Here is a 23,830-nt window from a genome sequence, read left to right on the forward strand (position 1 = left end):
CAAGCCTCATATTTATTGGGCAGGTTTTAGAAGTAAGCTGTTAGCATCCCTGCTTTTCTACTGGTGAAGGAATCTCGTTGTGTAAAAAAGTGAAGTAGGTGTGTTTATGGAGGTTTCATAAATTTGGTGTCCCTGCCGTATTACTGTGCCGTGTTAACTTGGAGCTTTTGATGGCTTCATTTCCTCAGACAGCTGGCAGTGATGAACAGATTTGGGGAGACTTAGAACTAAAAGGTTTACCTTATTTAGATGTGCATGTTATGCGACATGGTCATAGTTTTTATGGTGTAGCAAGGGAACCGTCTTCCAGGTAGTGGAGAGGACCGTGAACATGTGACACCTGGAACTTGCTAGATCTGCCAGTTGGGCTCCTCAGACTGCAAGATGAGGCGGTGTTACTTTGTGAGATGGAAAGAGAAACAACCTAGTTGCAGGGGAGTGGGCACTGATGCGTAAAAGGCCACTTACAGTGAAATTGGTGTGCGTGCAGTAAGTTCAGTGGTGCTGTCTGGGCAGATGAGATTTCTTTTTGAAAGTTGGTAGTAGTTGGAACACTCTGGTCAAATTTCCCATTTTCGAGGGGACATATAACGGGTGGTCGATTTAAGATACAACTATGACATTGCTTTTTGAAGTGTATCCTGCCGAATTTAAATACCATAGCAATTTAACACCCAACTGTTCATTTAAAAAGTTCATGATGGGGCCACCTGGCTGGCTCAGTCGGTGAAGCGTCCGACTTTGGCTCAGGTCATGATCTCATGGTTCGTGGGTTCGAGCCCCATTTTGGGCTCTGTGCTGACAGCTCAGAGCCTGGAGCCTGCTTCGGATCCTGTGTCTCCCTCTCTCTCTGCCCCTCCCCCACTCATGCTCGGTCTTTCTCTCTCCCTCTCCCTCTCCGTCTCTCTCTCAAAAATAAGTAAATGTTAAATAAAAAGTTCATGATGGAGCTCTGTAGTTATGCCTGAAATTTTATCCCATTCTTCCTCCTTGATCTGTTTTCTCTTCCACTCGCCATAAATAATTTCATGTCAATACGACAGACTCTTACGCCTGAAAATCTTTTAACCATCACCCTAATTACTTCTTTATGACAGACTTATTCAAACTGAAATTTAATGTTTTCTCTGACCATAAGGCTCTTAAGTCTGTTGAGAAATGTTTTTGAAAGTAAACTCTACACCCAATGTGGGGCTTGAACTCACATCCCGGAGATCAAGAGTTGTGTGCTCTCCTGACTGAGCCAGCCAGCTACTTATTGTTGGGACCAGTTTATCAAAACAAAAAATTATACAATTATTAATAAACAGTTAAATGTAAAAATAGAAATGTTATTGGAAATGCCTGTTGAAGGATGAGACAGGGTGGAATGCAGTCACATTCTACATTTGTCTTTTTTTTTTTTTTTTTTTTTTTTGTAGAGAAAAGAAACTTTGTTTAGACATGCTTACTTTTCTTTGAGTGGTGTCATTCAGGTCTTGCAATTCCTTTTGAGTCATTTGCCCCAAATCCCAGTGACCTATTTTTTATGATCTGGTCGATTACTTGAGTAGGTGTCAGCTGACGCTAGGTATTCCTGAAGTGTTGGAAGGCAAGGAGTTGAAAACTACCCGACATATACAGAAGCATTGTTTTAGAGTCATGTACTTTCTGATTTATCCCGATATCTTTGGTCTTTTGCTTTGTTTGGGGGAGGGTCTTCTGTCCCCTGGCCGTGGTGAGACATGATGGCTTTTTTGTGTAAAACCTGAGAAGGGTGATTGCGAAGGGGGCCTGGCAACCGAGGGCGTCCTCCCACGGACTCATTCTAGGGACTCTGCCAGGGAGTGAGGTGGACTCCTGCTCAGGTTTGAAGCTCCTCCTCGGTTGCCCTGACCTGCTCAGCACGCTTTTGACTTAGCTTTTCCACTTCTCCTAATTGTAATAGCGCGTGTCTGTGTCTTTGCTCTGTCCGTGGTCAGAATGGTGCCTAGGCTGAAAGCTGTCCTAGTTCACCATGCCCCTTTCAGAAGAGAGAAGCCAGAAGCGTGTGTAGACCTGTGTAGACCGGTAGAGAGACATAGGCAGCACCGTGCACAGTTGATGGGTTTCGATGCTAGGCCTGCCTTGCCTTGCTTGGCTGGGGACTGTTAACCTTAAAGGAATCCGGGAGGCGAGTCGGTACTGGTGAGGGTGCTGCTTGGGCAGGAGAGCAGAGGAGCACTAGGGGGACAGAGCCACTGTCCTGGTCACCATACGTGTCAGATGCTTACGAACCGTCCTTGCCTCTGCAGTTCCTAAACCTTGATAGGTGCCTGTGAGACCCTTGCTACAGAGGAAGGGGAGGGGTCTTGAAAGCCGGCTGTGCATAAGTGTACATTTCGAATGCCTGCATACGTTTTCGCTGCTGTCCCCACTTCAGGCCTTCCCTGTGATGAGTCCGTGCATAGACGCAGGTGGCACGTAAAGGCCACGCGGCAGTAAATCTGATGTTTCTGTGAGGTTCCTTGATGAGTGTCAAGTGTCTTGTGTTTTATGACCTTGCATTTGGCCAGACTAGAGAGTGACTTGCAGAAATACTTCTTCATACACTTCTAAAAGCAGCTCGCTAATTTATTTCTGTTTCTGTCCTTAGTGCTCTCCGTGGCCCGATACCCCCACAGCCTACGTGAATAGCAGCCCTTCCACAGCGCCCGCCTTCACCTCCCCACAGCAGGGCACGTGCAGCGTCCCAGACAGGTACTGCTTCGTGCCGGCATGCGCCCGGGGCGGCCCGGGCCGTGCCCCCTCGCGTCCCCTCCTTGGTTGACGGCGTCTGCTCGTTGACACGGATCTGAAGTCGTTAGTGGTGGGGTCCGGCCGCCTCGGTTTGAGAGGAAAGTCGTCTCTTCCTTGCCTGCTGGCCTTTCTGTTCTCAGCCCTGGTGCCTCACACGTTCACAACTGTGGAAGTTGTAGGAAAGGGGGCGTTTTCCAGATGCATCCTAGGTGAGAGAGAAGGAACATTAGTGGAGTCCTGGAGAGAGAAGGACAGTGAGTTACCACGGTGGAACGGGCTCGCAGGTGTTGAGATGGCCTTTCTTAGGACGTTCATTGGTCTTGAATCGCACCATATCAGGGCTGTTTTCTGCCCTGTTCCTTTGCCCTCCTGCTACACACACTACGTTTATTGGTGAGTCTTTAAACTTGAAGAGCTTTCCGTTTCTAAAACCTCACTGTGGTTTTAGACCCGGAGATGGTGGACTCGTTCCATGTTCCTCTCGGTTGGGATTGCACCTGAGACCCCGGGGCCTGTGCGTGGGGGTGCCGCAGGCACCCTCTGCCGAAGAGCTCATGCCGGCGGGTCACATCGGAGGTCCCCTGTTGCTGGAAGCTTCTCGCTGGGAAGGAAAGTTACAAGACACTGCCGAGGGAGAGGTTATCTTCCTTCCGCCCTGGCTGCCCCGACGCGGTCCGTCACGGTCCACCCTGGCCGCCGTGAAGGGAACACCAGCCCCAGCCCCCGGGGCCTTAGAGACAGTGCAAGCTCGTCTCCCGCGGTCGTGGAGCTGGGAGCGTGGGGTCGGGTGGCTCTGGCGGGGGCCCTCCGCCATGGCGGCCGCCTGTGTCCTCACGCCATGGAGCGGTCGCCCGTGGGACCTCGCCTTCCTGGTCCCTGCCCCACAGCCCCGCCTCCTTGTGCGGTCATGCAGGGAGTGGGGCGTGGGGATCAACATCCGCGTTTTGAGGGAACACAGGGACCCGGTCTGCGACAGGGTCTGATGAGAAGACAAGCAGAGGAGTAGACTGGTGGGCAGCTCAGCTCGTAGACGTTTGCGCTGTAAGAGGAGGAACGTCGGGGAGACCAGGGACTGGTGTGTCCCCATGTGGGGGCCCTTCTGCTGTCACAGCCCGGTCCCGAGTCCTCTTGGGTGGCGTGACGGTCATGGCTTCGGGGGCGGGTTGTGGGCTCCCGCACCGTCCGGGAGCCGTCCCCATCCCAGTGGGTCCAGAAGGACAGTCACCAGTCAGTGTCAGAACTGAAGTGATTGAAGGACAGATGCTAAGAAAGGAGGTAGAGCACAGGACCAGGAAGGCGCCACCCTCTCTGTGGAGTTGCCTTTGTTTTCATTTTCCCTTAGGAACCCGAGGACAGCGGCACCCGTTTGTTCCTTCCGCTGCCTTGAATGTCCCCGTCTTTAATGATGGGTAAATGTGTTAATTAAGGGACACTTTCCGTGTTGGCTTAGGATCATTATACCATTTCTTGTAGCTCCTTAGTAAAGTGTGTGTGTTTTGCAGTTAATTTCAAATTGTTCATCTTGGATTCTCATATTTTTTTCCTTACTAAAATGAATGCGTAGCCTTCATTTTCATGAAGCCCTTGGAGATAATGTTTCATAAAACTGGAGTTCTTACTAGAACTGCTGGAGAAGGAGGAGGCGCAAATTAAACAGCCTCCTGGCTTAATTTCATCGTCCTGTTCACTCCCTGACCGGTGGTGCCAACATTGTTAATTTGCAGATTTAGATGCTCTGTCCCACAGTGTTAGGGTAAATTCACCTTTTAACGTCTTGATTTAAATATATGTGTGTAATAATCCTCCTTTCCTTCCTTCCGTTCTCCCTAGCAATTCTTCTTCCCCAAATCATCAGGGAGATGGAGTTTCACAGCCCTCTAGTGAAGTAAGTATCTTTGTCCTGAAACCGTCAGAGGCTGTAAGGGTCCTGCGTTTTTAAGGCTCTTCCAGGGCCGCGAGTCATTGTTCGGGTCTCTGGGTAGTCAGACCTGTGCTCCCCTTGGGTCTTCTTGGACTTTAAACTTGCAGGGTTTCTGTGTTTTGTTTAAATGTTCTTCACAACATGCCAGGGACTTGGATTATTTTTTATTTGAATTGTTTTTTCTGTTTATGTTCGTTTTCTTTGTTAATAGCAACTTCAGCCTTCAGCCACGATCCAGGAAACACAGCAATGGCTGCTCAAAAACCGATTCTCTTCTTACACAAGACTGTTTTCCAATTTTTCAGGTATGTTTTGTGCGCGTGTGTGTACATGAGTGTTTTGTACTTGTTTCTGGACTTTCATTAACCTTAATTTTTAAGAAAAAATGTGAAGTAATTCTGGATTCATAGTAAGTTGTCAACACGTACTGGGAAGTCCCGCGTACCTGTCACCTGGCCTTGCCCAGTGGTAATAACACCCCGCATACCTCTTGTAGTGGGAAACTGACTCCGGAACAGTCCGTGGCTTCACCAGTCTTACGTGCCTGCCTTTTGGCACAGGCGTATATAGTTCTGGGCATTGCTTTTCATTTTATTAAATGTATTAAATTTATTTTGAAATAATTTTTGCTTTACAGTAAGTTGCAAAGATCGTACAGAGATGTTCTGTGTGCCCTTCGCTAGGTTTCTCACATAACGTTAGTACGACGTCAAAACCAGGAAATTGGCGTGGGCGGAATGAGTCTGTATGGTTCTGTGTCATTTTGTCACAAGCGTGCGCTCGTATGACCACTACCGAAGCTAGGATACAGGGTTACACCAGCCCCACGAGGATTCCCTTCGTGCTGCCGCACCCCTCACCCACCGTGCCTGCTGTGGCAATCCTTAATCTGTTTTCTGTCTCTTGGATTTTGTCGTTTCGAGAATGTTGTGATGTAACTGGAATCACGCGGTACGTGACCTTTGTGGTTGGCGCCCCCTCCCCGCCCCTCACATAATGCCCTTGAGTCCCTCCGAGTGGGCGTATCAGTAGTTTATTCCTCTTTCTTGCTGTGCGGCAGTATGAGATGTGAATCTACTCGGGTATGGCTTTTGCATCCTTAAGTGTCTTCTTGCAGAGTGAGCTACGCAGACGGGCTCTGGCAAGGGGCCAAGCGGTGCAGCAGGAAGCCCGTTTTAGAGGGACGCTGATAGATGCGCCACGCAGGGCGGGACCAGCACTTCCCTGGCGTCGGTGGCCCTGGGACCCTGTGCCTAACTGCCATACCCTGGCCAAACACCCCGGGAATCCCCGGGCCGCGGTGCCCTTGTGGTGACTCTGCCCCGCCCGCAGGGCTGTGGGGCCACGGCGCGAGCCTTTGGAGAGGACAGGCCTGTGTGTGCGCCCACCTGGCCCAGGGGAGAGCTTGATCTCACAAAGACGGGTTCTGTCCTGTCAGCCCCTCGCCACAGCGTGGTGCGCGATTAGTCATTCCCGTGTAGCTCCTTGTCTCTTTAAAATGAAACTAGCGGATGAAAGTCTTGCTAGCTGGTAACCACATTTTGGTGTGACTGTACCTTTTATCTGTGAGAAATTGGAAATTTAAAAGTGTTAGCGTGCGTGGGGAAGATTCGTCTGGAACCCTCGTGGGAAGACACGCGAAGAGCGAAGCACAGACCGCAAGCCCTGGCAGTGGGAACCCCGGGAGGGCCTTAGTTTCTTAGTTTCTGTTTGGAGAGTCTTAAGCTCTTTTCACCTTGAGTGGCGCTCACGCGGCCCGGCCGCCCGCTGTTTCTTGCCCTGGAGCTTCCTGGCAGTAGGACGGGGAGGAGGGTGAGGCCACCGGCTCTGAGCCCCGGGGCATTCACCTCCGGAAAAGGCTGTGCACGCGAGCGTCCGTCCTGTTCCGTGTGCACGTCCAGGAGATGCACGCACAGCGTCCCTGGGCACGACTGTGGGCCCCGGAGAGATCGGGAAGCCGCCGGTCTTGCTTTTTTCGCTCCGTCCGGTGACACCACCGGGGCTCGCGCCTCACGGAGCCGGGCTTCTCTGGTCTTTTATAAGCTGGAGAGTTGTCAGGCTTTCGTGTTCAAATAGAAAAGATAACTCCGTTATCTTGTTTCATGCCTAAGTGGATCTTTTTTACAGGGAAGTCATGCCTTAATCCCAGAGGGCATTTACATTCTACCCATAAACTAAATCTCGAGTGTTAATAGCGGGCGGGTGGGGGGAGCAAGATCATGGACACATTCAGACACACAAGGTAGAGGACGATGAAGCTCCGTGTAACCGTCCTAGCCTTCGGTCAGTCTTGCTCTCTGCCACTCCCTCTCCCTTTTGTGTCATATTTTAAAGCGGATCTCGGATACCGTGACACTTACGCTTACCAGTGATTTATGGGGGAGTTCTTAGTTCTTAAGGTATAACGTGCAGTTCTGTGCCATGCTTCGTATTAAGACCGGCTGCGGCGACAGGCTGCAGGGGCCTGACTTCACAGTGCGTGTTGTGATACGAAGAGGCCGAGTCCTTGCTCCGCTACCATCTCGAGTGAATGGGTGGGTCCCCAAAACTTGAGACTTCATTTCCTCTTCTTGTCAAATAAAACATTGTTGTGATCTCAAGGTTAATTATCTGGGGTCAGAATCCTGTTTATCTACACAACTGCCAGATAGCCAAAACCAGGCGGGCAGTGAAGGCATGTACTAGGACCAGACAGCCCTGGAAGGCCCCGCTCACCGATCTCATTCACCCGCCTCTGGGCCTCTGGACTCCTTTTTTTTTTATTTAATGTTTATTTTTGAGAAAGACCATGCGCGAGCATGAGTGAGGTTGGGGCAGAGAGGGAGATACAGAATCCGAAGCAGGCTCCAGGCTCCGAGCTGTCAGCACAGAGCCTGGCTGGGGCGGGGCTTGAACCCACAGACTGCGAGATCGTGACCCGAGCCCAGGTCGGATGCTTAACCGACTGAGCCACCCAGGCGTCCGAGCTGAGCTCCTGGAACATGGAAGTGTTTGTCTTAGGCTCTCTGGGACAGGACTGTGTATGCTCACTCTTGCGTTTGTGTAGTTTGCGTGTGTGGGTATATGGAGGCCGCGGTGCGATGGTTTTGAGGGGGGGTTCACTGGTGAAGCCAGGTGCTCCAAGCGGCCAGTCCTGCTTGTTTTTTCCACGTCTCTGAGAAGAATCTCTCTTTGCTGTTCTCCAGGTGCCGACTTATTAAAACTGACAAAGGAGGATTTAGTACAAATTTGTGGTGCAGCCGATGGCATTCGGCTCTATAACTCACTCAAGTCAAGGTAAAGTACCGTGTTTAAAAGGAACGGTTTGCTTGAAGTAAAGACGCACCCTTCTTTGTGGGGAATTTGGGCAGAACGTGTTCCCGTGGCAGGGTGGCGCGTGCCCGTGTGCCGCGGGGCCTGGGCCCCATCGTGCTCACAAGAAGACTGTTTCGTGCGCACCCCCAGGGTGGGCCCAGATACGAGGCAGGCACTGATGGGGGCAGAGTAGACTGTAAGACGGCAGGAATGCACATGGGCGGTACTGATTCTTGAAGACCGCTGGGTTTGTCTCCAAGAAAACAGACTTCTCGTTTGGGTGAGAGGCACAGAATCTGTGGTTTTCCAAGGTCACGTGACTACTACTAACCGGTTGCTAAAATGTGAACCCGTAATTGTGAATGACAACGATGGAATTGTAAATTATTCTGGCTCTTGAGAGGCCCATTTACTGTCGTTGCTGTTTCTAGACTTGGGGTATGAGAATTCCATTGAAGTGGAATCTTACTGATTTGAAATTGCTGAGTTAATCTTGAAACTTAAATTTACCGGCATCTGACAGACCATCTCGATGGTTTGGAGTCTGGATCATCAGATTAGACCACCTGTGATAGTTGGTGTGAGGGGTGCGTTTTTACCTTTTTCTTCGTGAATTCTTTTGTGTAATGAAATAATGCCGAAAAGTCCTCCTAAGGAGATGGAGCTCAGGCTCCGGTGGTTATTTGTCCCCGCTGTGGGCAGCCTTGCCCCTGGGCTGACGAGTGGCCTCTTCCGGTTGCAGGTCGGTGAGGCCCCGCTTGACCATCTATGTCTGCCAGGAGCAGCCGAGCGGCTCCCCGCTGCAGGGGCAGCCGCTGGCGGGCGGCGGAGGCGAGGGCAGCGGCGGGACACCCTACGGTGGGTACCGATGGGCACTGGTGGGCACTGAGGGCGTCGTGCCTTCCCGTCCCTCCCTCTCCGCCACTGCGGTGGGAGCAGGAGGGCCCCGAGCGGGGCTGTGACCCTAGTCCCGGCGAGACTGCCCAGCCGCTCGGAGTCCCGACAGCAGGGAGAGGCGGCAGTGTGGGGCCCGGCCCTGGGGGGGGAGAAGGGGGGGGAGGCCGCCAGCCACCCTTGTCGGCTGTTTCCGCCACACCTCCGTCTCCTGTGTGGGTGGCCCTTGGCGCCAGAAGTACCTCACAAGCGAGACCAGCCCGAGTGCTCTTTGGAATTTTGCTGGCCTTTATTCCTCCCCGCATCTCACATTTACTGAAACGGTGAATATGACGGCAGCAGCTTGGTGAGAAAACAGGAAGGTGTCTCTTTTGTTTTTTCCCTCTATTTTACTGACTGGCTTGGCGGGGGTTGGGGGCGGAGCTTAAAATATCCCATGTGCAAAGATTCGTGTGTATAACAGTACTAAGCGCGTGGACTTGTCTCCGCCAGGCAGCTGGCCAGCGCTGGGTGCTGAGTGGCTCCCTGTGCTTGTGACACTGTAAACACACTCGATGCCATTATGGGCGGGCTTCTCAGCCTAGAGTTCCCTTACTTGTGTAAGAGATTGCTGTAGAGCAGAGACGAATCTCGGCCCTTCTCCCCTCTCCCGTGTGTGGCCCTTAAAAACAAACGCAGTTCTTTTAAAGGATGTGTTTTCTCATTTGTCAGGTTGGGTGAGTGGTAATACTTCCTCCTTCCCACACTCCAAATCAAGGGCAGCACACCCCAAACTTTCCGGAGAGAACTGTGTTACGGCATTCACAGTGGCGGTCATTTACCCAAACACTGGGTCGCGCTCTGAGAAACACTGTGTTTGAAAAATCCCAAGGAAAGCCTCACTCTTGTGAGCTTTTCCATTTTCCATTTGACTTTAAAGCTGTGAATTTTGAGACTAACGAAAAAAAGTCTTTGTCTAAAAGGATAAAATTCAAAGGAGCTCTCCGTGTATCATCGAGATTTTGTGTATCATTTACATATACGGAGTCAGGCCCGTCATACTTGGGAAAGTGTTTGTGGAGGAATGTGTGGAGACAGCGGCCATCTCAGCCCTTCATCAAGGGTTTTCTAAGTTTCCAGCAAACTTTCATAAAAGGCCAGGTAGTAAAGGTCTCCACTTTGTGGACCACGGGATCTCTTTCCCACCGGCTCTGCCACTGTGGCCCCAAAACCACCACAGACCGTGTGTAGCGATGGATGGGGCCACACGGTGGTTTTGAAAAGAGCAAGTGAGGGCAGGGTTTGGCTCACACAGGCTGTAGTTCGGGGGCTCCGCTCTAGATCGGCTCTGTGCTTTCCTTAATTGTAGTTCCACATTCTAGGCTTTTCGTAATGTGTAATTAGCAGAGGTTTCCATTATTGTAAACACAAGAAAACCCCCTTGTTCGGGGAAGCCAAGTTCTAGCACTGCCTGGGGTCTGTGGCCGAGTGGGACCTACAGGGGCCGTGCTCACTGCAGAGGGACTGGGTGTTGTGCACGTGACAGCTGCTGCGGGGTTCCACGTGGCAGGGACACAGGACCCTGGGTGGCCTGTGGCTGTGACTCGGAGACAGCAGCAGCTTTCACCGTCCACGTCCCCTAGCTGTTTGTGTGGGTCTTCTACGCGGTTAATGGTTTTGGGGGGGCGGGGGGCGGCTTTTATTCCTTAGGGTATACTCCCAGTAGTAGGATCACTGAGTCCAGAACAGTGACACGGTTGGCTCTTCTTATATGTTGTTAGAAACACGTGGCGGTTTTGAAAACCGCTCTCTTCGGCTATAATTTATATACCATAAAATCCTTCCATTGTAAGTAAACCATTTCAGGATATTTTTAGTAAATTTAGAGTTTTGCAGCCATTACCGCTATTGAGTTTGAGTCCCAACATTCCAACAAGTCCCCTGTTCCCATTTGCAGTTAATTCCTGTAAGAAAAATGAAAACCTCAGATCCTCTCGTACAGTTTACGGTTAACGGTTATTACACTGTATGTGCGGCATAGTTAATTTTTTAAAATTCTATACCTATTTTTAAGTAATCTCCACCCCCAATGTGGGGCTCAAACTCATGACCCTGAGATCAAGAGCCGTGCACCCTACCAGCTGAGCCAGCTAGGAGCCCCAGCATAGTTCATACAGTATCAGATTTCAGCAGGTAGTAATGGGGCGGAAAGAAATACTAGTTCCCATTTTTAATTTTTATATGTATGCTTTTTAGTACTTTGAAAGGGTGATCTTCCTATGGATGAGGTGGAAAACAGATCAAAGATTACTGCTAAAATGCTGTTCTTGTTTTTTATTTCAGTTTATCATGCGATCTACTTGGAAGAAATGGTCGCTTCAGAAGTTGCTCGAAAACTTGCATCGGTGTTTAATATTCCTTTCCACCAAATTAACCAGGTCTACAGACAGGGTCCCACCGGTATTCACATTCTTGTTAGCGACCAGGTACCTTGAACTGGCACGCCCCTTGCTTTTGCACACTTTCTCTGTCTCGTGGAAGAACTATGGGAAATCCTGCGGTCTCTTGTGCAAGTACTCCTGAGAATCAATTTCAGAGTTGGGGTCAAATCTGTAAGAATTTATAACAAGAGCTTGGGTCTCCTGGTGACATAAGGACTACAGATCCAGGAGACCCGTGGCTCAGGCACCGCCACCCCTCACCCCTTAGACGTCCACCGGGGAACTTTGGGGTTAGGAGGGCTTTGGCCCGTTTTATGCAGGGAGGCGTTTGGATGTATCTTCCTTTTGGCCACTATTTGATGACTAATTTTTAAAAACATTAAGGCTATTGTGTCCCTGGTGTTCGGTGACAAGCAGGTAATAGAAGAGTGCTTACACCAGGACTTTCTCTTAAGAGTCATTATTCACAGGGCCCGGGGTGGGGGTGGGGCAGCTCCCAGGGGGTCAGATGAGCTGTTTCGGTGTCTCAGGGGCTAGTCACGGGCAAGCATGGTCAGCATGGGGTCCTGCCCAGTGCAGCAGGTGTAAACTTCGACTACCTCACACTGCCTTCGTGAAGGCATTTTTTTTTTTTTTTTACCACTGAGTTCTGTGTGCAACAATACATAGATTCTGACATTTTCCTGTAGCTTCTAATTTTACTCTTTTCTAATCAGCTCAGAAAAGACAGTTGGATCTTAATCATTTATCTGCTTTATCCTTCTAGATGGTTCAGAACTTTCAAGATGAGAGTTGTTTTTTATTCTTCACAGTAAAAGGTACTTTGCATGAGTGCATGTGTCTCAAAATGCTGGAATCATGAAAGCGTGTGCCTGTAATCAGCTGTCCTCTTGTGTGGTTACTTTTGAAAATGCTGGCTTTAAGAGTTTGAAGAAGACTTATAAAAACAAATCAAGAGTATTTCCAGTGGTTGTAAGGGAAACTAGCAAATAAGGAAAAGGAGTCAGTCCTAGATTATTAGGGAAAAAAAACTTCAGCCACATTTTACTGAGCACCTTGTATCAGACAGCTTTCGGTGCTAGAAAGGTCTTGACCAAAGCAGACTCCTGGAACTCCTAGCGGAAAGCAAACCAGAACTGGCCGACAGATGCACATAATTACGAAATCTTGTAGGTGCCGTGAAGGAGTGGGAAAGTAGGGGTGCTTGTGTTTTGGGAGGAGCTGGGTTGGGGAACACGGAGCGGCTGGGCGAGGGGGTGTCGTGTCCATAATGCTGAGACTGGAGCAGCGAGGGGAGCTGCCCGCCTGGGGAACCCCCCCAAGGCGATGGGAGGCTGCGTGCGAGCCTGAGAGAAGGCCACGCGGTGTGAGAGGCCCGTGAACCAGGTGGAGTCAGAGTGGGAGGTGTTGGTCGGGTGTGTAGGACCCGGGCACGACAGATTTTGTTTGAAACGTGTTGGGAAGTCAGTGAAGTTGTTTAAACAAAGGAGTATTTGTGTAAACGCAGTTTGGTTTTTCTTCCACTCTTGCAACCCTGGAGCCATGAGAATGGGGCGAAGCTGGAGGCAGGAGAGGTCACCTGAGTCTGACACATTTATGGGCAGGGCCCTGCTGGGCTCTACGCTTGGGGAGGGGCAGTTGTGGCTCCTGTAAGAGCCGCTGGGCAGGCAGACTGTGGTCCCAGGAGAGAGGCAGGAGTGACTGCAGGGAAGCAGTTAAGAGTCCCCTTTTAGGTGTGCCGGGAAGGTCAACCTGGCAGTGATTTGTCCCCGTCTGGGGCTGGCGGGAGAGGCTTGGACTTGAGATGTAATTTGGAGGCCTTCGGCACATCAGCAGTGGCTCCAAGCTGTGGAAATGATTGCGGTCATTTAGGGAAAGGATATGGAAGGAGGGCCCGGAGGGGGCTCAGGTGAGTTCCACCCGGGGGGTTAAAGGAGGGGATTTTTGTTCTTTTTTTTTAATGTTTGTTTATCTTTGAGAGAGAGAGACAGAGTGTGAGCGGGGGAGGGGCAGAGAGGGAGGGAGACACAGAATCCGAAGCAGGCTCCAGGCTCCGAGCGGTCAGCACAGAGGCCGACGCGGGGCTCGCACTCACCAGGCATGAGATCATGGCCTGAGCTGAAGTCAGATGCTCAACCCGCCGAGCCACCCGGGCGCCCCAGGAGGGGGTTTCTAAATGCAAGATGATAGTACGTGAAGAAGAGACTTTTAAAAGAAGTCTGGTGGGTTAAGATCTAAACCCAGCCTCAGCTGTATCTCGGAGAGCCGAGATTTCCTGTGTCCCCCTTTCCTGGAAGTCACTCCTGCAGGGACAGTCCACACCAGCACCGAAGGGGTGACTCCGCCTGTGCTGGTGCCTGGCGTTTGCCGTCGGCCACCGCCAGCCAGGGCAGCCTGAGCCAGGCTGGCTCGCTCCATCGTTCGCTGTCCCGGCACCTCGGGCCGTTGCTCCCGCGCTCGGCTCTCGCGGGGAAAGCTGTGCGGCGTTTCCCCTGCGGAGCTCAAATCGTCTACGACGGGAAAGCCGTAGTGCGGTTGTATGTTTGGGTCTCACGACGGCCACGGCTGTTGCTCGTGTCAGACGTGACCGGCCGTCCCCTCCAGTCTCACCCCGTTTCTCGGACTTCCGTCCCCACGAGAAAGTTTCTTTCGTTCCTTGATGAACGGCTGTACCACTTCTTGCTGTTTCCTAAGACACACGAGGCCTTCAGACAAAAGTAGCGATGTTTTCAGAACGTTTCAGACAGGCCTCTGAGGAGCTAAGAGATGATCTCCAGAAAAGCTGGGACGCAGGCACTCGGTCTGTGCGGGCTGCGTGGAGTGGCCGTTCTCCGGCCCGGCCCGGTGTCGTCACCTGCTCTGCCGCCAGCCCCCGCCCCCTTGCTCACGTCACTTGGGCTGCTGGTCTGGATCCCCCAAGCACCCCAGGGCTGCCCGGCAGCATGGGCACGGGGCGCCGACGGGCATACGGGCCGGATGTGAAAAAGCAAAATCAAAGGGAAGGTGTCCGTGTTCTTCTCCAGAAATACCGGGAAGGGAGGGTGTAGCTTTCTAGGAGTTTCCATTAGTCTTCTCCCCATTAGATTCTCGTGGGCCTGGCGAAAGGAGTTGTGTGTAACGTGCCTTTCCTTTTCCCGCAGCAGAGAATGGTGACGGTATCCACATAGTTTTGAAGTGATGTCTTACTTAGTCTGAACTATATTCAGTACCAAATAAAGTCACGCTTAAAAGTGTGTGAAGACTGAATCCAAGAAGTCTTGGGATTGGATTTTACCGTATGAAATGTTTCATATTGAAAACACAAGATGACCTTTCTAATGAGCTGTATGAGAGGCGAATCTCCTCACTGTCACTGCCATAGCCAAGCACCCTCGTGAGAGTGAGCACGTCGGGACGGCGCGCGTGCAGCTCTGGGGGCCACGCGCAGGCCCGGCTGCTGCTTCTCTGGCAGAGGCCAGTAGGTACAGTTCCTAGAGGTAGCCTTTGCTGTCTCTCTACACTGTATGCGGTTTGGAAATGAATGTAAAAACGTACCGTGGGCATTTACCCTTCTGTGCCAGTTTGGCTTTTGTGGCCCGAACCTTGTGCCGACCCGGGGCGGGGGCGGGGGACAGTGCCGTCGTGGAACCAGCACGGAGTCTGTCTGCAGAGGCCACGTGCTGACACCGTGATCGGCGGTCAGGTAAGAGTCTTGGCACCTTCTCGGAAGAAATCACGTAAGGGTGTGTGTGACGGGATCATGCCAGATCGGGGAAGACCCGAGCCAGGAAGGCGGGTGTGAAGCCAACTGCATTATCAAGAGTACCTTGGTGAGAGGATCAGTGTAAATCCTAATAGGTACAAAGACTTTTGTGTTTCTGCTTCGTCACAGATTTCTTGAAAAACCTTTTGCTTCCGCTTCCATTTTTAGCATTTTGTTTCTGGTTTTTATTTTTGAAGCCCCAATGCCTTTTAAACTCAAGTGGCGTTCCTCCCTTTCGCTGTTTCCGACCACCCCGTCCCTCCTCGCTCTGAACCGTCCTGTCCTTAAGTGTTTTTAAAGCCCTACCCCAGACCGTGGAACCAGGTGCCCCGGGGAAGGGGGAAGACTATGGTAGTTTTCTGACTTGCCGTTGAGGGGTCTTTGTTATCAATGAGTTGAAATTATCGCGGCAAACCAGATGTCATAAATGAAACACTAAATTGTGCCGTAAAAATGGCCCACGCTTCTGAGATACTGAGCTCTAGTACAATCATGGTAAACGTTCTGGTGATTATTTAAGAGGCTTTTGGCTACACCACACGATGGCCTCTTTTTCTTAAAAAGGGTGCGTCTTCCACAAAACCAAATGCTTGTCTCTCAAAGGGACTCCACGGCTTTTGCGATTTCCTCCTCGTTCTCGCTTCCCTCCCCACACGCACCAGCAGGCACCTGTGAAACCTGTGGTGGAGCAGACCGTGTTTTAAACTTCGGCGCCCTTTAGCTATAGCACCTCTGTCCACGCGCCCGGCTGTCTTGGTTTTGAACGTGTCGATTCTTATCTTTGTTCGGGCGGAAATAGGAGTGATTTGGACTCTGAAATCCCTCCCAGAAGACAGACCACTTCGGTGGGTAAAAAGCTTTGACGGTTCGTGTTTTATTCTTCAAGGGGGTTAAGACGCACGGTCTCTAAACACTTTCATCTTTAGTTTGAAAATATCTGTAACTCTGTAGACCCTGAAGCGGGGGAACGTTCCTTTCTGTCATCTCCCTTTGCTTTTGTATGAACACATGTTTTCTGTACCAATCACTTGGGAAAGAAGTGAGCATATCTCTTGTTTTTAGAGTTCTGCTTGTCTATTTAGCATTCCTTTTTGAGTCTCAAGATATACGGAACAATAAATGTCATTTAATGCTGTGTGCTATTTCGAATTCCTCATCAGGTGTTAGAAATGGGGTTGAAAACACTTTAAAAGCTCATCGAACTTGAAATTCTACCAAGCAGCATTGAAAATTAGTCTGTCCCAGTGAAGCAGGTTAAATTATGGCACCAGCAAATTTGCTACTTTGTTTTTTTAACAGTAGGATGTATACATTTCAGTAAAATAAATGTTTTCCGATTGTTTTGCACACGCGTGTCTCATTTAAACCCTAGTTCCTGACCGTGTCCCCTCGAGTCCAGAATTGAGGGGTTCCGGGCATGTGCTGAGCACACCGAAGTCCAGATGTTGCGAGAGGTGAGGCCCGTTGTGTGGTTTTCTCTTCGGTCTGTTTTCTCAATGCTGATGCGGCAGACTTTTCCATCGACTGCTCCCCACACGGAGAGGAAGCGGACCCAGCCCGCGCCTCTGGGAAACCTCACCTGGGGTTCTCCTGAATGAGGTCACGGGTCACTGAGGAGGGAGTCCAGTAACCCCAGCGGGCTGTGCCCTGGCTCAAGAGAGCCCATGTATAGAAAGCCCTGGTCGTGCGAATTTTTAAAACGGAGACTATAATTAGTGAAGCAAGTCTGTGTTCCCCGCTCTTTGTTTACTTAAATAGCTTCCTTCCACAGTCACGCCGCCACACAAAGTGGTACAAATGTATTTTCAAACAACTGCTGTGGTGTGTGCACACTTCCGGCCAGGGAATGCCAGAGGATGTGTCCTCGGGCGCTGATGTCATCAGGACTCGAACGCTTATTCCGAGACCTTGTTAAAGTGACTTAAGGGGGTCGCGCAGGTACCGCCTTCTCTCCCACTGTACGCTAAATGCTCCTGACCGGTTCCTCTGACCGACTGCTGGTCTGGGGGAGACAAGTGCCCCGGCTTTGCTGTCCCACCGCAGCCTCCCAGGAGCTCTGTGCTCCTCGTTGTGGGGAGCGGTCGCTAGGAAGGGTCGTCAGCTGCCATGAACGCTGAAGTTTACGATGTGAGGGTGGTGACGGGTTTCTAGTCTTAATATCACACGTGTGGACAGCCCAGAGTGGAAACTAGAGCTTGTCAGATTTTAAATAATATTAGGAAGGTCTGAGTTGGGAAAGTGGTTTTGCTCAGATTTGTCTGCCATATGATGATAGCAATAAAACCCTCTGACTTGAGCATTGCTATGGTTTATTCATTTTTATATTATGAGTCTGAAAGGTGCCAACACTTTACTGATCTGTTTTAAGTGTGTACAATTTTTGAACAGTTCTGGTGTAACTTGATTTCTAAGATTTTAAAATAAACTTGGAAAAAATCACACCCATTCTACATGCATCCATTCATTATTTTTAATTGATTATATTGTAGATAACTTAAGCCGTCGTTCTGTTTCTTTAAGGTCCCCCAGGTCTTGCGAGAGATGGCGTGATTAGCTCTTCTCCTATAACGAAAACGCACTCCGTGCCACGGCACGGGCCACAGCCCCTGTCTGGTCAGGCAGCGACACGACCTCCGAGCCGTGTGTGTTTAGCTCTCGGTTCCCAAAAGTGTGTGTGACAAGCTGACGGACACAGAAGGGTGAAGACCCTGCCCCACCCAGTTCAGAGTCCTCATTTCTTTGGTGTCTCGTGGAAACCGGCTAACTTGCCTCCCACCCAAGGCTCTACATACAAAACCAGCAGGCATCGTGGATTTGCAGTACAGTCACTTTGAGAAAGTTGCTATTTAGTCTTACAAGTGGAAAAGTCCCGCTCGTCAAAATGGAATCAGTGTGAGTTAAAGTAGGCCGCTGGCTTAAGTATCAGCTAGAAGATCAACAGCTTATTTCTTCTGCTCAATTTGTGCTAACACTGATGGTCGGTCTGAGGAGCGCCGACAAAGCCAAGGGCGGGACTTCCTAAGAAGGCCCCCACCTCTCCCGTGTGGCCCAGCCACCCCGAGGCCTACCGCTCTTGCCTCGTGCCACCAGACTCCGGGCTGTGACGTGGTTGCCTCGTAGCAGAATAAAGGTGAAAACTCTCACCGGAGTTACTGCGGTCCCTACCGGAGTCTTTTACCTGAATGTGCCTTTCCCAATGGAGAACCAAGAGATCTGGGCGAAGGTGGGGCAGGTCGGGAAGACCTGGGTCTTCTCTGGAGGAGGGGACACCTCGCGCCTTGGGCTCGGCCGCTGCCGTCAGAGAATGACACAGCACCTGCACAGTCGCTGTCCGCTTCCTCCCACTGCTGTCGGGGGGGTGACGGGAGCAAAGTAGGCGTGGACTTTGACGTGAGGGAGCTGAGCCTGGAAGCAGAAAAGCCCGACCAGGAGTCATCGCTACGCGGGGGTTCTGAGGATTAGAGGCACAGTCCTAGACGAGCCCATGCGTTCGCCACACAGAATCGACCCCCTTCCCCTCGGGCAGATAGTTCAGAGAGAATTCCCGGTGCAGGCAAGAGCTGCTGCTGACACACTGTCCCCCTAAGCCAGCACCTCCCAAAGAGCACAGAACACGTGCCCTGGTGTCGTCACCAGCCCTGGATGCAGACTGAACACGGGCCTCACAGCTTTGGCACCCGGGGCAGCTCCGGGAGGGAGATGCAAAGCTCAGAGCGCATTCAAGAAGACAAGGTAAACTGCCTGGGGGGAGGGGAAGCCACATTCTCCGGAAGCCCTCTCATCTGGAAAGTAGCCAAGACCCCGGTCTCCTTCCTGCCGGTAACGGCCGTAAGGCTCCTTCCTCAGGATTCCGATCAGACTACGAGGAACCTCAGACCAACACCGTTCTGGAAGTGGAAACTGCCAGGGTGAGGTCTGCTATGGAAATTTTGGACAGGGAGACTCCTGTTCAGCCTGCCAGTCTGCAGAATACGGGCTGAGGGTCAAATGTGGGGAGCGGACGTTGACTCTTGGCGTGTTCGCCGTTAGCTTCGAAAGCGCCAGGGGACGCGTGCCCCCCGCTTACCCGCATCCGCTTGATGCCCGCGCGGGTGACCTGCTGGCAGTCGTACAGCTCCAGGCGCTCCAGGCCGCGGCAGTTCTCCAGGTGCTCCAGGGCCACGTCGGTGATGAGGAGACAGTTGTCTAGTTCTAGGACCCGCAGCCTCTCGTGGCCGCAGGTGCTGTTGCTCAGGTGCAGGATCCCATCATCTGTGATGAGCTCACAGTGGGACAGACTCTGGAACAGGGAGGAAAGCGCGGGTGTTCGCAAGACCCGAGGCCTAAAGCGCGGAAGCTGGCCCGAGCAGGGCCTTGTGGCGGCCGCTTATCAACAGGGTCAAACACAAAGCCCCGGGGTCCTCCGGCCATGGGTTTGCTGTTCTCTCATCTTTCCAACTGCAGGTGATCCAGTTAAAGACGACGTGAGAGGATCTTGTCTCCCCTCCTCCCGTCAGCACCCTGATTCTACGGGTACGTAAAGGACGGCCTGATCTGACAAAAGAGCCCTAAAAGCTAGCTGAGTGACTCACACGCTGAAAGCAGGCCCGTGTCACGGCGGGTGGGAGAAGCTGGGACACCGTCTTGCCGTAAGTCCCGCCCCCAGTGCAGAGACCCACGGCTGGGAGAGAGCTCAAAACCGGGAGTTTCTCCCCGGGGAGCAAAGGGCTTGCACCCCACGTTGGGCACCCCAACTTTTAAAATCTGTGCCTGAGAGCCAGGCCCCTAAAACATCTAGCTTTGAACACCAACAGGCTCACATCCACCAGGCCCACGAGGCTAGTGATTCCAGAAATGGCTCTTAAAGGGCTCACACACTTGGACTGCCCCGCCCCAGAGCCCAGCTTGGAAGTGGCCCACTGAGGGCCGCCTGGACTCTGTGTGGGAGCACTGGCCTGAGGCCCATGCGTCTGGTCTGAGACACACTCGGGGCCTGCTGGGACACTCTAGGCCCAGGGACTGGCGGCCACCGCCTTCGTGCGCTCCCTCTGTCTTGCTCTGACTGGAGAAGGCTTAAAAAAAAAGACAAGGAATTCTAGGCTTTTTTTCCCCAATTTCTCTTTCTCGGTGGGCATCTTCTCTACAGCCCCCCTCGGTCACTCCTCAGCCAGTGGGCACCAACTTCTCCCTCTCCCTGTGCTGTGCTTCAGAACACCATTATCTGTCCGGAAGGAACTTCTGTGTGTCCAGCGCCCGGGTTTCCCACCTGGCACCCTGGTGTTCCCCCTGCTAGAGAGCAACACCTCTGCGTCTCCTGGCTCTGGGGGCCAGCGGGGCTTCTGCTGGTGGGCCGCACGGGAAGAGACGGGAAGAGACGGTAACTGGCCAACAGCCCCAGGGCACAGCACGAGACAACAGGCCCAGGAGTCCTGTCTACGAAAGAGGCCTCGTGGCTCACCCTCGCAGCGGCAGCCTGAGGGGCAGGCTTCCAGTAAGCCCATCTCAGGGCTGCCCGCCCTCCTCCCCGGGGACCTCGGGAGGCGCCCTCTTCTCCCCCCGCTGCCACACTCCAGAGCGCCGGGATCTCCTGGAGGGGAGCTTTTACATGCATCTGGTGTCCCGGTCTTTGGGGCCGGCCACGCAGGGATGCCCCTTGGTCACCTGGCCCTGCTGGCCAGAGGGGCTTACGTTCCTGGGTCCCACGGGACTTCGATCCTCAGCTCTTCCCTGGCAGGCTACCGCCCCCAGGACGTTTCCCAGAAAGCAGACCGAAACGCACCCCCGCCCGACGATAAAGAGCTGTACGTGCTTGAGCTGCAGCTTAGTCCTGCAGGGTGGGCTGCGAGTTCAGCACGTGCCCAAGGCCTACCGCGTGTTCTCAGGGAACCAGGCCGGTGCACGCCATCTCTGCGCACATGGTCCCCCCGCCTCACTGCAGCGTGCCGGTGTCTCCCACACAGGTGTTTGCACACTTGTGTGGAGTCCTGGTCTTTGCAGCTGCCACCCAGAGGACACCTAGATCACCTGGCCCTGGTGGCCAGTGGAGTTCTTGCTTGCAGTCCCAAAGAACCGTGTACATTGCATATTTTTTAAGCTGCTGCCCGAGTATCTTCCAGTCAGCCTGAATCTAGGTGCTGAGCTTCTCCCTTTTGGGACACTGACCGATCTGGGCACCTCCTCAACTACTGGGAACCGTGAACAATAAAACAGGCTGTACAGACACAAAGGTTTGAGAGCCACTGATAATGAGGACCTGGTTGAACAAGAAGGTCCATCTTCTACATGAGCTCACTCCATGAAGAGGAGAGGCCTTTTTATCTAGGAACCTCAGGAAAAACACCTTACTAAAAGATAAGTGGGGTGCCTGGTTGACTGCCAGGTAAGCATCCGATTCCTGATCTTGGCTCGGGTCATGATCTCAAGGTTTCCTGAGTTTGAGCTCCAGATCGGGCTCTGGGCTGAGAGCATGGAGCCTGCCTGGGGTTCTCGCTCTCTCTGCCCCTCCTCCACTCGTGCCATCTCTCTCTCTCTCAGAATAATAAACATTACAAAATTTAAGAAGGATGAGCAATGGTCATAAAGATGCTCACCATACCCTGGAGGAAAATGGATCAGTACACAACTTCAACAAAGAAAATCTAAGAAAACACCAAACAGGGGTCATGGAGCTGAAGAATATAGTAACAGAAAAAATCACTAGAGAGGTTCAAGAGCAGACTAGATAAATCAGAAGGACCAGTGAACCTGAAGACAGAGCGGTAGAACTCACCCAAACAGAACGACAAAAAGAAACACAGATGAAAAAAAGTGGGGATAGCTTAAGAGATATGTGGGACAACATCAAGTGGATTAACATTCATATCCTAGGGCTCTCGGTAGGAGGAGAGAGAGAGAGAAAGGAGAAAACTTATTTCAAGGAATGGTGGCTAAAAACCTCAACCTAGGGCAAAAAAAACCTCAGACATCCAGATCCAGGAAGTACAGAGTTCTAAAAATATGAACCCCAAGAGATGCACACCAAGACACATAATTAAAATGTCAAAAGTTAAAGAGAACCTTAAAATCAGCAAGATTCAAAACTTGTTATGCACGAAGGAGCCCCCATAAGACTAACAGCAGGTTTTTCAGCAGAAACTGCAGGACAGAAGGGAGTGGCATGAAATCCAAAGTACTGAAAAAAAAAAAAAAATACTTCCAACCAAGAATACTCTAACTACCAAAGTTATTCAGAATTGGAGATAGATTTTTCCAGACAAGCTAAGGCTAAAGGAGTTAATCATCTTACTAAACCAACTCACAAAAAATATTAAAAGGACTTTGTTAAGCGGAAAAGAAAGGGCACTAATTAATAACATGAGAAAGGCTAAATCTCACTGGTCAAGGTAAATATGGAGTAATGGTGTAGTTAGTCTGAAGGCTAAAAGACAAAAGTAGTAAAAAAAAAAAATTCTAAAAGTACAAACAAGGGATACACAAGATAGAAAGATGTAAAATGTGACACTGAAAACAAAACGGGAGGGAGGGAGAGTAAAAATGTAGAATTTCAGAACGTATTCAAATATAAGTTATCATAAAATAGACTGTTACAAATACAAGCTGTTGGGGCACCTGGGGTGGCTCAGTCCTCTGAGCGTCCGACTTAGGCTCAGGTCACGATCTCACAGCTCGTGGGTTCGAGCCCCGTGTCGGGCTCTGTGCCGACGGCTGGGAGCCCGGAGCCTGCTTCGGATTCTGTGTCTCCCTCTCGCTCTGCCCCTACCCCACTCATGCTCTGTTTCTCTGTCTCAAAAATAAACAAACATAAAGCAAATATAAGTTGTTATATGTAACAACCTCATGGTGACCACAAAGCAAAAATCTGTGATACACAAAAGATAAAAGGATCTAAGTGTCCCACTAAAGAAAGTCATCAAACCACAAAGGAAGAGAACAAAAGAAGAAAGGAACAAGAGGAACTACAAAACAGCTAAAAAACAATTACCATAATGGCAATAAATACATAACTATCAATAATTACTTTAAATGGACTAAATTCTTCAATCAAAAGATACAGAGTACCTGAATGAATTAAAAAACAAAAAAAAGACCCATCTATATGCTGCCTATAAGTGACTCTCTAAGTGTAAGGACACACACAGACTGAAAGTAAAGGGATGGAAAAAGATACCCCATGCAAATGAAAATCAAAAGAAAGTTGGAGGTAGCCATACATACATCAGACAAAATAACACTTTAAAACACCATGATAACAAAGAGCATTACATAGTGATAAAGGGGTCAATCCAACAAGAGCATAAACATGGGTAAATATTTATGCACCTAATATAGGAGCACCTAAATATATAAAACATATATTAACAGATCTAAAGGAAGAAACAGCAATATGATAAGAGTAGAGGGCATTTATACCCCAGTTACATCAATAGACCATCCAGACAAAATCAGTAAGGAAATACCAGCCATACACAACATGTTACAACAGATGGACTTACACAACATTCTATCCAAGCAGAACACACGTTCTTCTCAAGTGCACGTGGAACAATTCTCCAGAACAGATCACATGTTAGGACATGTAAGAAATCTTAATAAATCTTAAGAAGACTGAAACCATATCAAGCATTTTTTCCAACCATGATGGTATGAAAGTAGAAATCAATTATAAGAAGAAAAGTGGAAAATTTACAAATACATGGATCTGTAACATGTTACTGAACCACCAGTGGGTCAAAGAAGAAATCAAAAGAGAAGTTTTAAAAATGCCTGAGACAAATGAAAATGGAAATGGAATATACCAAAATTTAGGGGATACAGCAAAAGCAC

The 23,830-nt window shown here is 50.7% G+C and overlaps 2 protein-coding genes across 10 annotated transcripts in view; one reads left to right on the plus strand and one right to left on the minus strand.

Moving 5' to 3' along the window:
- UBP1 (upstream binding protein 1) overlaps nucleotides 1-17,473 on the plus strand; it is a 52,304-nt gene extending 34,831 nt beyond the window's left edge. For 2 of the 3 annotated variants that reach the window (XM_030330133.1, XM_030330134.1), the window contains 8 exons: nucleotides 2,615-2,718; nucleotides 4,588-4,642; nucleotides 4,890-4,983; nucleotides 7,864-7,954; nucleotides 8,715-8,830; nucleotides 11,189-11,331; nucleotides 12,053-12,104; nucleotides 14,427-17,473. In XM_030330133.1, coding sequence (XP_030185993.1) covers nucleotides 2,615-2,718; nucleotides 4,588-4,642; nucleotides 4,890-4,983; nucleotides 7,864-7,954; nucleotides 8,715-8,830; nucleotides 11,189-11,331; nucleotides 12,053-12,104; nucleotides 14,427-14,464 — 693 coding nt within the window. In that variant the 3' untranslated portion in view covers nucleotides 14,465-17,473. The remainder of the gene's footprint in view (nucleotides 1-2,614; nucleotides 2,719-4,587; nucleotides 4,643-4,889; nucleotides 4,984-7,863; nucleotides 7,955-8,714; nucleotides 8,831-11,188; nucleotides 11,332-12,052; nucleotides 12,105-14,426) is intronic. The other variant, XM_030330136.1, reaches the window with a different exon arrangement.
- Nucleotides 17,474-17,484: 11 nt separating this feature from the next.
- Nucleotides 17,485-23,830, minus strand: part of FBXL2 (F-box and leucine rich repeat protein 2) — a 113,033-nt gene continuing 106,687 nt past the window's right edge. For all 7 annotated transcript variants that reach the window (XR_004344065.1, XM_032594634.1, XM_030330138.1 and 4 more), the window contains 2 exons: nucleotides 19,095-19,307; nucleotides 17,485-18,433 (listed from right to left, as the gene is read on the minus strand). Coding sequence is in view for 6 of the 7 variants with exons in the window: in XM_032594634.1 (XP_032450525.1) it covers nucleotides 18,326-18,433; nucleotides 19,095-19,307 (321 nt within the window). In the remaining variant the exon portion in view is untranslated. The remainder of the gene's footprint in view (nucleotides 18,434-19,094; nucleotides 19,308-23,830) is intronic.

This window comes from Lynx canadensis, chromosome C2, assembly GCF_007474595.2.
Source record: "Lynx canadensis isolate LIC74 chromosome C2, mLynCan4.pri.v2, whole genome shotgun sequence".
Taxonomy (NCBI): Eukaryota; Metazoa; Chordata; class Mammalia; order Carnivora; family Felidae; genus Lynx; species Lynx canadensis.